We start from the raw sequence: 13,856 nt of genomic DNA, 5'->3' as shown, positions 1-13,856 counted from the left end.
AAACCTTATTCTTCTTATGTGAACAATTATTTTTGCAATCTCATTGGGTTAGCACGGAAAGTGCTTCCAGTATGTCCTGGCACATCTTAAGTGCTCATTAAACATTAGCAATTTAATTTTTTTCAAAGGTCCAAGGACTAATACATTATGCTTGAAATTTCTGCTGATCCAGAGCCCACAGGGAGGAAAGCAGCCTGAGCAGATCAGGGATTATTGATGATATCTGGTAGCCCTCCCAGTGCTTCTAGCCATATCAATTCTGGACTAAGGAGAGGATGCAGTTCTTCTTCTCTTAACTCATTAAAAATAACCACATGGCACATGGTACACGGCACGTGCCATGGTGTTTAAGGAAAAACACAGCCCTGGATGGAGCTGTTTTGTAGTACAGAGAATGACAAAGATCTGAGATTTAAAAATTTATAAGACTTAGAGTTAAATCCATGCTTCAGCACTTATTGTGCAGCGCATTGGATCCTTAAACAGATTATTCACTTCCCTGAATCTAGCCATGTCCACTTGCGATTCTCACATCACTGCTAGTAAAGATCTTCATGCTTGTAATGACAGTAATGATGAATGTTTAGTGAGGATTTTAGGGCTTATTACAGATATTAGCATGATAATCACATTAAATCATAGGAGCAACACTCTGAGGTGAGTGATAGTCATATACTCACTTGAAGAGGAGGACATTCACCAACTGTCATGGTCTTCAGCTGGTAAGGAGCAGTCTGAGAATCCTATTGCAGCTAGTTTTGCTGTATCCCCACTTTAAGCCTCTACATGCTAATGTTACAAGAGCAACTGCAGCCTTTTAAGGTCGAAGTCTCAGACAGTAGCCTTGTTCAGAGGATGGCACATTATGGTTTATTACTTGATGGATGCTAAGAGTGGTGGAAAGCTACTGACTCAGTTTCAGTATTTTAGCAAATACTGAATTTGGGGAGATGAACAGTTGTGGAGGGGAGCAGAAAGATTAACTATCAGTTGCATTTTAAAACACTGGCTGATAATATATTTAATCCTCACAAAGGTCCCTTATAAAAGCTGTTGCCTGTTCCTTAAACTTAAGGAACAACAGGTGCTAGAGTAGACATTTCTCCTTTTCACAAAGGGGAATTTATAGAATGGTCCTTCTTGACCTTTAATGTGCATTTGAGTCATCTTGGGACCTTATTAAAAATGCAGATTCAGTAGGCTTGGGATGCTGCTGAGCCTCTGCATTGCAACAAACTCCCAAGGGAGGCCAATGCTTCTGGTCAGCAGACCCCATTTTGAGTAACTAGACAGGAGGGTTTATATTTTGTTTCTCATTTGTTCGCCCCACTCCATCCAAGTCACTGGGCTTGAAAGTCATCTGAGAAAATGAATACAAGGATAACAGGGTTTCGAAGAGCTTCCTATGATTAGATGAGACCTATCAGTTCCTGAGAGAGAACTCACTGTTGAGCACTAGTCAGAATGTTCCATGCATTATTCCACTAAATTCCCACAGCAGCAATGTGAGGTGGTTAGTACTCATTGATATAGGTGCTAAGGCATAAAGAGAATCCCTTGCCCACATTCATGTAATAAATATGAGGAGGAGAGTCAGGAAAGCAATATGAAGTAAGCAAAAATGAAGTCCAGATCTATTGACATTACTGCTGAAGGACAAGAAAGTATTGGATAAATCTAAGGCACCTGAACTGATCATATCACTGAGAACCAAATTGTCAGCAGAGCCAGAAAAGAACAGATAAGCAAAGAAGTTTTTGAAGCATGAAGCTGGAGGCTGAGTGAGGGAAGGCAGAGGGCTAATGCTGAAGTTTTTCTACATTGATTCCTCTGTTATTACTTCGGCCTGGGGATTCAAATTTGCATCAGAACGTGAAGTTTCTTATATATTCACATTCTTTCATGTTCACACAAGCCACCTCTAACAACAAAGACCCACTGGACACTGGCCATGTTGGCTGTAGAAAGAAGCCTTCCTCCTTACTGTATGTATGTGCTAATATTTATATCTTAATTGATGAATTTACTAATTTTTCAAATATTTTATATCAAAATTAGAATTTATGATAAGCACCAAATGCTATTAGAGTATGAGCTCAAATTTATTGAATAAATGTGTAAATATATTTTGAGAATAAGTATATAAATATATACTACAGGAGAGAGAGAGTGAGAATCTAGCAGGATATAAACCTGGGTTTCAGCAGGGGCTGTCCCCAGGTGGACATGATTATGGGAATGTCATGTCTTTTTGCTCACTTGTATGTACTGTTTGTTTCCAATAAACTCGCTTTGAATGGTAAAAAGAATGGGGAAGAGGAGAAACTAACTGCAAATGAACCTTTAAAACTGACATATTGTTGGACTTTAGCCATTCCAATTAGTCCACTATTGTAGGACATTTTGGTTAGAGGATGTTATAGTACTCTATTTTGGGAAATTCGCACTGCACCTAGATTGACCATGAGTATCTATGTGCAATGAAATATAAATAAGAGTCAAAAGTATAATGGAGACTTCTAGTCAAGACAGCAGAGTAGGTAAACGCTGTGCTTGCATCCTTGCACAATCACATCAAAATTACAACTAAACTACAGAATAGCCATCATTGGGAATCACCTGAAGTCTGGCTGAACGGAAGCCTTACAACTGGGAACATACAGAAGAGAACATTTCAACACTGGTAAGAGGATCAAATATGCAGCACAGGCTGGTCCCACTCCTGTGTGAAGCAGTTGAGAATCAGGAGGGATATCTCGGCTGTGGAAGTCCCCCCAGAGGAGTTCCACACGGGGTTCCCTAGCTCAGGATTTCAGTGCCAAGAAGAGAAGTCCCTACAACTTCTGGCTGTGAAAATCAGCAGAGATTGTGGCTGAGTGACACGGAAGGCGGCTGGAGTCACAGACATTTCTCTTAAGGAGCCCGCACCTGGACTTACTTGCTGATTGACCCATTTACTCTGAGTTCCAGCGCTGGGGCAGCAGCTTGAAAAGCGCCAGGGACATACAGGAAGAAATTGAGTTGTCTAGTTTCAGGGTGAGAGCTCAAGAGGCAGCTTTCTCCCAGACAGAGGTGCTAGCAGAATCCATCATTTCTTTTTTGAGCCCTGCCCCATCTCAGCATGTAGATGCAGGCAGACTCCATACCTGAGTCTTTAGCAACCTGGCTAACACTGGTGGCCCTGCCCTGGTGGTTCCCTGAGACCCTGACCCACCCAACTTGTGGGTGGGTCAGGCCAATTCCAGTGGCTTTTCTATACAAATGGCCTGTCTTGGCTCATGCTCTGGACTTTCCTAAAATTTCTCAAAGGTTTACGAAACCCTAACAAGAAACATCTGGCCACAGTATGTCCCAACAAGCCCAGTGTGGGTGGCAGCCATCTGAGGATTGCTTGGCGACTCTTGCCAGGTGGCTTCAGGCAGGGTACAGGCTGAGGCTGAATTTGGCCTGTGACAGGGCCCCTCCTTGAAGGTTCTGGGGCAGGCTCACCTGATGGTGGGCTTCAGAATCAGAGTCAGAGCACCTCCAGGAGTTCACCCAAGGACAACACACCCAAAGAGCAGACTGGGCAGGCACCAGAGCCCTGCTAAAGCAAATTCTGCTCCAAAATGTGAGACCCCCACCAGCCAGTCCTCACAACCAGTCCGCCTGACAGTCAATCCCTCCCACTGATGTACAAAGAGCAACCAAGGCTCAACTACAACAGGGATCACACACAGACCATACAAGGGACACACCTAAAGCAGCCAGCTCAGGCAACCAGGGAAGAATGTGCCACTGGGCCTCACAGGACATTTACTATATAAGGCGACTCTACCAACACTAAGAGACATAGGAGCCCTACCTGATACATAGAAACAAACACATGGAGGCAGCCAAAATGGGGAGACAGAGAAATATGTCCCTAGTGAAAAAAAAAAACAAAAAAAAAAAACAGAACAAAACTCCAGAAAAATAATAAACAAAATGGAGACGAGCAATATATCAGATGCAAAGTTCAAAACATTGGTTATAAGGATGTTCAGAGTAGAGGAATCCAGTGAGAACTTTAACAAAGACATAGAAAACATAAAAATGGAGATAGAAAATATAAAAAAGAACCAGTCAGAAGTGAAGAATACAATAACGAAAATGAAGAATACATTAGAGGAATCAACAGGTTAGATGAAGCAGAGGATCAAATCAGTGATTTAGAAGCTAAGGTAACAGAAAACACCCAATCAGCAACAAGAAAAAAGAAAAAAATATGAGGATAGTTTAAGGGGTCTCTGGGACAGGATCAAGCATACCAACATTTGCATCATAGGAATACCAGAAAGAGAAGAGAGAGCAAGGAATTGAAAACCTATCTGAAAAAAATGACAGGAAACTTCTTTAACCTGGCAATAAAATAGTCATATAAGCCCAAGAAACACAGAGAATCCCAAACAAGATGAACCCAAAGAGGCCCACACTAATCCACGTCATAATTAAAATGCCAAAGTTTAAAGACAAAGAGAGAATATTAAAAGCAGCAAGAGAAAAGTATCTAGTTATCTACAAGGTCTCATAAGACTATCAGTTGATTTCTCAACAGAAGCTTTGCAGGCCAGAAGAGATTGGCATGAAATATTCAAAGTGATGCAAAGCAAAGACATATGACCAAGATTACCCTATCCAGCAAAGGTAGCGTTAAGAATTGAAGGATAGATAAAGGGCTTCCCAGACAAGAAAAAGCTAAAGGAGTTCATCACCACCAAACTAGTGTTACAAGAAATATTAAAGGAACTTCTTCAAGAAGAAGAAGAAGATGAAAAGATTAAAAATATGAATAATAAAATGCAATAACTACATATCTATCAAAAATTACTTTAAATGTAAATGAATTAAATTCTCCAATCAAAAGACATAGGGTGGCAGAATGGATAAGAAAACAAGACTTTTACATATGCTGCCTACAAGAGACTCACTTCAGATCGAAAGACATACACAAAATGATAGTAAAGGGCTAGAAAAAGGTATTTCATGAAAATGGAAAAGAAAAAAGCTAGGGTAGCAATACCTATACCAAAAAAATAGATGTTAAAACAAAGGTTATGACAAAAGACAAAGAAGGACCAGTAATCCCACTTCTGGGTATTTATCCAAACAGACCCAAAACACTACTTCAAAGGGACATATGAATCCATATGTTCACTGTAGCATTATTTACAATAGTCATGATATGGAAGCAAGCTGGGTATCCATTAATGAATGAACGGATAAAAAAATTGGTGGTATATATACACAATGGAATATTACTCAGCCATAAAAAAGAATGAAAACTTGCCATCTGCAACGACATGGATAGACCTAGAGTGTATTGTGCTGAGTGAAGTAAGTCAGAGAAAGTTAAATGCTGTAAAATTTCACTTACATGTGGAATCTAAAGAACAAAACAAATAAACAAAACAGAAACAAACTGATACAGAGAACATTTTGATGGTTGTCAGATGGGAGGAGGGTTGGGGAAGTGGGTGAAAAAGGGGAAGGTATTAAAGAATACAGTTGGTAGTTACAAAATAGTCATGGGGATGTAAAGTATAACATAAGTAATATAGTCAATCATATTGTAATAAATATGTATGATGTCAGATGGGTAGTAGACTTAGTAGAGTGATCACTTTGTAAGTTATATAAATGTCTAATCACCACATTGTACACCTGGTGTACACCTGGAATAATATTGAAAAATAAGAAAACTATTTTTTTAAAAAGTAGAATGGAGAGAGAAAACATTAGCAAACTTGGCAGACTAAACCTCTGAAAATTCCCTCCAACATAAAAGCAATAAGAAAACTGGCAAAAATGGATAGGATCAACATTTCCAAAACTCTAGATTAAACAAAAATGTATAGCAATGCAGAGAGTCTTTATTCAAGGAAAACAATGGAATCTCAGTAAGAATTGCAATGTTTGTGATGTCTTCACTTGCTCCATTCCCAGTTCCTATTCTCTAACCCCCATAGTAACCTTTAAAATGAACAGTCCTCGATCTTCGTGAAAATGAGGAGTGTGGCAGCTAATGGAGGGGCCATAATGCTCTGTGACTGTATTAGAGATCCTTCCACATCTCATCCCAGAGCATGGTCATTATTTAGCCTGTCTAGACACCCCACTCATTAGCCTATCTCTATTTCAGCTGACTCATAACTCACCCAGTGCAAAGTCTTTACCCTAGGATATTTGTTAAAAATATTAGAGGCAATTGATTAACTTTGTGATTATGTGATGGAGAGGATGGCAGTGGGGAAAATAATAGGCTGACCAAGAAGCTTCAAAGGAAAAGTTGAGGAATGAGATGCTCATAGGGCTTTGAAAAGCTCTGTCATATTGCTGGGAATCTAGACGGTCACATACCTGTGAAGGGATGTGTACATGCCCAGAGCTGTGCATGTGTTCAGGAAAGACTTGACAAGGCTGAACTTGAGGCTCTGCACCAGCAAGAATTGAAAGCTAAGGCAGAGTTGTCAACTGCCCAGCTGAGTGTTCAAGGTGGGCCTAAACACACACACACACACACACACACACACACACACACACACACACACACACACACACAGAGTCCCTCGTCAAAGACTGGGAAACCTCTCTCCAATTATTAGCTGACAACTAAGCTAACTGAGCAGAGGTTTCAGAGGGTACGTAAGCTAAAGAAAACAGTCATTTCACAATTAGGTCAGAAGATATACCAAACAAACAAACAGCAACAAAAAGCAACAACAACAAAGCCTGGAGAGGGAACATAATTTGATTCTCAGAGTTGCCTAAATATATTTGGGTTATTGTCTGGCCTCTGCTATCATCAAACAGGGTGAACATCTTTGTATGGACATCAGGCGTTCTTATGCAATTGTTAAGAGTGGAATTTATGAATCAGAAAATATTTAATTTTTTGAAGAATTAATAAATTATATGGTTCAAAACTCTAAGAATACAAAGTGGCCCAGTGCAAAGTCGGCCTCTTACCCTGTTCCCAATTCTGGTCTCTTATCTACCAGGTAGCCACAATCACGAAATCTTGCATATCTTTCCAGACATCTTGTAATACACGAACAGCATTTTTTATATTCTTTTCTCCTTTTCTTTACCCACAGCTAGTGGCACTTTTATATGTTCTGTTCTGCATCATGCCTTTTTAACTTAACATTATATCTTAGAAGTATTCCTATTACTATACATAAAAGTGTCTTCGCTCATTTTTAAGGCTGCTTAGTATTTCATTTGATAGAGGTATCACAATTTAGTCAGACTTCTAATGATAGACATCTGTGGCGTTTCCAGTATTTTGCTATTTAAACAATGTTTCAGTTAATAATTTTGCACCTATCGTTTCGCATATGTACAATATATCCGTTAGGGGAATTTCTAGAAATGGGATTGCTGAGTCTAAGGGGATATGCATTTGCAATTGATCAGCATTGCCAAATTACACTCTCACTAGCAGTTTATGAAAGCTCCTGTTTTCCTATTGCTTGGCCAACGGTGTTAGATTTGGAACCTTTCGCCATCTGAAAAATTGTACATTATTTCATATTTATCCTGTGCGTGAAATTGAGCATCTTTTCAGACATTTAAGAGTTACTTGTGTTGTCAACAACCTTTGATGGTATGGCTGGGGAGGTTGGTCTCGCCACGGAAGAGCCGGCTCCGCTCGCGTCACCTTGGACGCCCTCCCGGCCGCCCGGCCCCGCCCCTGGCTGCGCAGCCCCGCCCCGCTACGTAGCTCGTTATGTGACGTCGGGGCGGTGCCCAGAAGGTTCAGTGACTGCCATTGCTCCTGGCTGGGCTGTCGTTTTTTGCTCACAGACGACTTCAGCCAAATGAAGCCCCCTGCATAGTGGTGGCGGGGACCTAAGGGGAGGTGCCGACGAAGCCCGCACGCCGTCCCCAGCTATACTTTGCGACCCAGTATCGGCTCTCGGAGGCCGCCTTGTTGCTAGGCAGCCGCGTCTAGGCGCGGGAGGCGGGGTGGGCAATGGACCAGTACTGCATCCTAGGCCGCATCGGAGAGGGTGCACATGGCATCGTCTTCAAGGCCAAGCACGTGGAGGTGAGCGGGGTCCGCGAGGGCCGCCTGGGTCTTCCTCCTTTGGGTTCTATTCATTTCTGTCTATGAGATGTACCCGTTTTCACTTTTACCCTTTAAGGGATGAGGTGGAGGGCGTCCAGGTTGCGGCCAGCTGCCTACCACCAGAAATGCCCCTAGGGGCGTGGCTTGGATGCTTCTGAGCTATTTTCCCGGCGGTGCAACTGTTGGCCTTGATTTCCCTCCAGAACGGGGCTGAGGGATGCTTTCCGCCCCCACGAGGGCCTCAGGCTTCTGCGTCCCACCCAGATGGCACTTTTCTTGTCCTGTCGTCCCCTTTCCCAGCCAGGGATAGGGTAGCAGTGTCTGTGTACTGCCCCTCACAGACTGGAGAGATCGTTGCTCTCAAGAAGGTGGCTCTGCGGCGGCTGGAGGATGGCATCCCCAACCAGGCCCTGCGAGAGATCAAGGCCCTGCAGGAGATCGAGGACAATCAGTATGTAAGTGGGGCTAGGGTTCTGAGATGCCTTGTCCTGCCCTCCTTCACTCACTTCCACTCTGGGGAGCCCACACCCACTCTGCTCCCTTATCTCCTTCCTCACCCCTCACTTACTCCCGTTCTTATCTACATATTCATTCTTACCCAGTTACTTCATTTCTCATTCATTCACTCTTCTTGTTCACCCACTTCTTCCTGTACTCATTCATTCATTTAATTCATTCAGTAACTTATGCCTTATTTCTCAAAATGTTCAGTGATTTTTATTGGTAACAATAACTGCCACCTATTGAGCTGATATGTTCTGCAGGCTGGGTTAACTGCTTTACGTACATTGTCCTGAGTTTTTTCTGCTACTCTGCAAAACAGGTGAGCAGGCTCAGCCACCACCTCATGGTACTCAGCTTGTCCATGGAGGCCTTGGCTAAGGTCTGATTGAAGAGTGAGGATGTTTTAACCTTAGGGCCTCCTGTAAGCCCTACCCTGTGTTGGGCTCTGGCAACAGGGAGAGAAACTGGCCCTCACCTGGCTCTTCAGAACTTAAGTGTGGTAGGGGAGATGGACAGAAGCTACAGGATCCAGCTGGTGTGGTTTGTCCTGTGATAGAATTGGGAGAGGCTGTGGGCCCGTGAGGAAGGACACCTTACATTCCAGCCTCATTCTTTTCATGGTTCTTTCTCTTGTCCTCAGGGTCTTGTGCTTTCTATCCCCCTGCTCAGAGCTCCTTCCTAGCTCCCTGCTGACCCCATCCCATCTGTTCTTTTCTATCCTCATTAGAACCTGGATGTATCCTGTAGGTTCGTTCACTCATTTGTCAGTAGTCTGTCCCCCTGTGCTGTGAGCTCCTTAAAGTCCTTCAAGACCCACCAGCCCCTGCTCTTGCTCACTGCTGTGCAGCCCAACTTTTGTGATTCTGTGGGCCCTCAGAAAGTACATGTGACATGTCTCCACCTGCCCCAGTGCTGGGGAGTTGTGATCTCCCTTGTCTTCTCTCCATGCTGCAACTTAATGACTCTAGAGGAAAGGGGAGGAGGTTTAATGCTTGTGTGTGTGTGTGTGTGCGTGTCTATTTTCAGGTGATTTTCTAGTTTGTGGGCTAGGTGGGAGACCAGACACTGCCCTAAGAGGCCTTCTTTAGACCTCTTTTTCCCTGAGTGTGAGTGGAGTGTTAGAGTGGGGTCCTGCCTTCTCGCAGAAGAGGGGAGCAATAAGATCCCACCCAACTCCTTGGTTCTGAGCTCCAATCTCATGTCATCTCCTCTGTCTGCCTTATCCTGTGCTGGAACAAGGGCTGGGGGCTCAGAGAGAGTCTGAGCCATATGAGTCTGGGGGCTGACAGGAGGCCCTGCCTACAGGTGGTGCAGCTGAAGGCTGTGTTCCCACATGGGGCAGGCTTCGTGCTGGCCTTCGAGTTTATGCTGTCAGATCTGGCTGAGGTGGTGCGCCACGCCCAGAGGCCACTGGCCCAAGCACAAGTCAAGAGCTACCTGCAGATGCTGCTTAAAGGCGTCGCCTTCTGCCATGCCAACAACATCGTGCATCGGGTCAGTCACAGCATGGGCAGAGCAGGGTCTGGGGGACAACTGGGCTGGGAGTGGGCCAGCCATTGAAGAAGACATGGTCAGAGCGGCAGGGCCTATATGGGTCAGGGCCAGGGGCTGGTCTTGCACAGGGTGGAGACCTGGGCTGATCTAGCTGCTCAGCCTTCCAAGCGCTTCTCTCCCAAGGTCTTCTGGGGCACTGGAGGAACTGATGCCTCCTTTGGTGCCCTTAGGACCTGAAACCAGCCAACCTGCTCATCAGTGCCTCGGGCCAGCTCAAGATAGCAGACTTTGGCCTGGCCCGGGTCTTTTCTCCAGATGGCAGCCGCCTCTACACGCACCAGGTGGCCACCAGGTAGGGAGGGCCAATTCCCAGGCAGGACCTGGCAGTGGATGGGTCCAACCTTCCCATTGGGGAAGAGATGCTAATGGATTTTCTGTCCAGACATCGCTCATGAAGCTAGTATGGAGGCCGGGGTGACCTTCTAGGGCAGCCTGCTGTTGGTGACCTTGGTGTGACTGCCTGCCCTCCTTTCATAGGTGGTACCGAGCCCCCGAGCTCCTGTACGGTGCCCGCCAGTATGACCAGGGCGTGGACCTGTGGTGAGACTCCTGTAGGCTGGGCAAAGGGGAATGTGGGTCATGGGGTCACCTTTTCCTCCTGGGTATTGAGGTCTAAAAGTCTTTTGGGGGTGTTTTCCTGATGCGAATTCTAGGTTGCCTTGGAGTATCTTCCCTAGTTGGGGTGTCTTCCCTAGTTAGGGTATCTCTGAGGAGTTTGGGATCAGTGTTCCTCTCCATGAGATTTGGGTGGGATCAGAGTGGTTGTCTCAAGTGAGGAGGTTCTGGGCTGGGGTGGGAAGGTGGTCTGAGGTGTGGAGTGTCTAAGCTGCTACAGGGGTCATAATTCAGGATATAATGTCTCTGAGCTACCCATTGTCTCAGGTTCCTGGATATGAAGGCTCTAAACCTTTATTTGGGTAGGTTGGTTCGTACATGCCTAAGAATTTGAGATTTTTGGAGGTCTGCCCCTGAATGTGAGGAGGTGGTTGTGTGTCCCAGAGTTTGAGACTTTGAGAAGCCTCAAAACTGCTGAGGGGTTGCTGTGTGTTCCTGAGTTGAGGCTTGAGAGATTCTTGGAAAGGGGGATATGCTCTGTGTTCTAGGCTTGAGGATTTTGATTGGTGATCTGTATTATTGTTCGTGAAGCCTCTAGGCTACTTTATGGGTACCTTGACTCCAGTGTGAGTGGTGGGAGCTTGTGTGAGGAGATCTGTGTCCTGGCAGGGAGTGATGGAGCTGGTATGAGTAAACTGGACACATATAAGGTGTCCGTGGTGTGAGGCAATGGAGCTGGTGTGGGGATATCTGTGTCCATGGTGTGCAGTCTCTGAGCTATTTGGGTTCTGTATCTGCAGGGCCGTGGGCTGTATCCTAGGGGAGCTGTTGAATGGGTCCCCGCTGTTCCCAGGGGAGAACGACATCGAACAGCTTTGCTGTGTGCTTCGCATCTTAGGCACTCCCAGCCCTCAAGTCTGGCCGGTTTGCAGGGCCCTATGGTGGGGAGGGCTGGGGGCAGGTGTCCTCTGTTTCCCTCAACAGCTGATGACTCCCCTTTTTTGCACCTTCTCTCTCATGGTCCCATGTCTTCTTGAAATCCCAGACCACTGGCCCAGCTTAAGGGCTCCTCCCTCCTTACCATGTTGCAGGCAGAAGGACCTGTCCCTTCCTATCCACCCCTAGCACACTGCAGTTCTCACCAAGCTGGGGGTGGAGCAGGTGCTGAGGGTAGTGGCATGAAGGACTGAAGCACTGAGTGAGTATGTGAAGATATAAGTGATGGGGTGAGAGTGGGGCACATGGGTGGGGGGAGCAGCTAATAAGTGTGAGCAGGTTGGCGACAGGGAACGAGGACTAACTACAGAGGGAACTGGCAAGCAGTGCTGGCCCTGAGGCGCCCCCTTTTCCTCAGGAGATCATGGAGCTGCCGGACTACAACAAGATCTCCTTCAAGGAGCAAGCACCTGTGCCCCTGGGGGAGGTGCTGCCTGATGCCTCTCCCCAGGCCTTGGACCTGCTGGGGCAGTTCCTTCTCTACCCTCCACGCCAGCGCATTTCGGCCTCCCAGGTAGAGTGACCCCCATTGCCCTGATCCTCCTTACTCGTGACCATGTGACCCAGGAGGTCAAGATCTCTTAGAACCTGTGATGGGGGATGAGGAGCCAGTATACCTTCCTTGAGCAGGCCCCAGAGGGGCTGCGGGCAGGAAGGGGTGGCCCATTAGAAAGGCATGCCCATCTCACAGAAGAGCACACCTGTGGTTACTGGTGACTCGCACCTTCATCCCTTCATTCCTTCAGCAGGTACTTAGCATTGGCACATGTTGGGCACTGTCTTGGGCCCTGGCCCAGAGTGAACATGTGGACCCAGGGTCCCCTCCATGTCCTAGAGTCTGTGCACTTCTGTCCCTGGGCCTCGCTGACTCACTTCTCCTGCCTCTGCTCAAGTGCCACCTCCCAGGGAATCTCCTCTCACAAATCTTTAGGTCTGCCGCCTCTCCAGCACTAGTCATCCGACATACTATCTTACTTTTTAATCTCGCTTATTGCCCCCCCAATCCCAGATACATCTACCGCATCCCCAGCCTCTGGAGTAGTGCTCAGACAGTAAGCACTCCGAGATGTGAGTCAGCTGAGCTGATAAGCAGATAAGCAGTCTCCCCCTCAAGGAAGCAAGTTAAGGCTGGGACCCATAGGTGACTGGTTTCCTTCTGCTGTCCTTTGCTTGCCACCCTCAGGCCCTCCTGCACCAGTACTTCTTCACGGCTCCCCTGCCTGCCCACCCTTCGGAGCTACCGATTCCCCATCGTCCAGGGGGACCGGCCCCCAAGGCCCACCCAGGGCCCCCCCACGTTCATGACTTCCACGTGGACCGGCCCCTCGAGGAGTCGCTGTTGAATCCGGAGCTGATTCGGCCCTTCATCCCAGAGGGCTGAGATGCTGGACCAGGCCTCACCATTCCGTCCCCAAGGCCACTTGGGTTTCTTGTTCCTCTGCTCCAGCCTGACTCTACCTACCATGGCCTCCCCATGGCCACACTACAGCCACCCTGGGCTCACTCCATACCTGGTCCTGTCCCAGCCAGGTGATAAGGACCTCCAGCCCCAGCAGTGAAGGAGACCCGTGGCTGTGCCCTCAGTCTCCCATCTGTGTGCTGCTGACTTACCCATCCGAAAGACACAATGAGGCCACTGCTGTATCTGCCATGGTGCTGCTTCTCCAGGTGCTGCCTTCCTGGTCAAGGATGGTCCTGGTAGAGCCATCTGTAGGAACACAGAGTAAGATGTCCTCATGTTGGAAATGCAAGTGGGAAGGGACGTTTGGTTTGCTTTTATTCTCAGAGACATTAAATGATAGTTCAGTTTTGAAGTTTATTATAAAAACTCCAAGTAGTCTGCCTGGTGTCTGCGCCTCTTCCATTCCTATTGAAGGAAGTGGCTGAGGTGGCATCATCTCCTGGCCCTTGGTTCTCTGTGGTCACTGGGAAAGTGGCCCCATTCACAGCCACTCTAGTCCTGGGGGCTTCCTAAGAGCTTTGTATGACAGAGTTTCCATTAGGAGGTGAGGTAGCAGAAGTCAAGGCCCAGGGATGGCTCAGGTTGCAGACTTAATACCTTAATCTGGTTTATAAATATCTCCACTCTCAGGAGTAGGGTGAGCCAGGACCAGATGTGCCACTTCCTTATGCAGAGATACTAAGCAGATAAGGA

At 46.6% G+C, this 13,856-nt stretch overlaps 1 protein-coding gene across 4 annotated transcripts in view; it reads left to right on the top strand.

The window, feature by feature from the left end:
• The first annotated feature begins 7,758 nt into the window (after positions 1-7,758).
• The window catches only part of CDK20 (cyclin dependent kinase 20), a 40,042-nt gene continuing 33,944 nt past the window's right edge, over positions 7,759-13,856 (top strand). The window contains exons 1-8 of one of the 4 annotated variants that reach the window (XM_006917262.3): positions 7,759-8,071; positions 8,434-8,547; positions 9,902-10,090; positions 10,321-10,442; positions 10,628-10,690; positions 11,506-11,629; positions 12,060-12,215; positions 12,885-13,541. In XM_006917262.3, the coding sequence (XP_006917324.1) occupies positions 7,997-8,071; positions 8,434-8,547; positions 9,902-10,090; positions 10,321-10,442; positions 10,628-10,690; positions 11,506-11,629; positions 12,060-12,215; positions 12,885-13,082 (1,041 nt within the window). In that variant the 5' untranslated portion in view covers positions 7,759-7,996 and the 3' untranslated portion in view covers positions 13,083-13,541. Of the gene's footprint in view, positions 8,072-8,433; positions 8,548-9,901; positions 10,091-10,320; positions 10,443-10,627; positions 10,691-11,505; positions 11,630-12,059; positions 12,216-12,884; positions 13,542-13,856 lie in introns of those variants that run through there. The other 3 variants (XM_015593489.2, XM_015593490.2, XM_015593491.2) reach the window with 3 other exon arrangements.

The sequence above is a fragment of the Pteropus alecto genome, unplaced genomic scaffold (genome assembly GCF_000325575.1).
Source record: "Pteropus alecto unplaced genomic scaffold, ASM32557v1 scaffold427, whole genome shotgun sequence".
Classification (NCBI taxonomy): domain Eukaryota; kingdom Metazoa; phylum Chordata; class Mammalia; order Chiroptera; family Pteropodidae; genus Pteropus; species Pteropus alecto.
The sequence above is the reverse complement of the archived record's forward strand: the minus strand, read 5'-3'. Positions and strand labels throughout refer to the sequence as shown.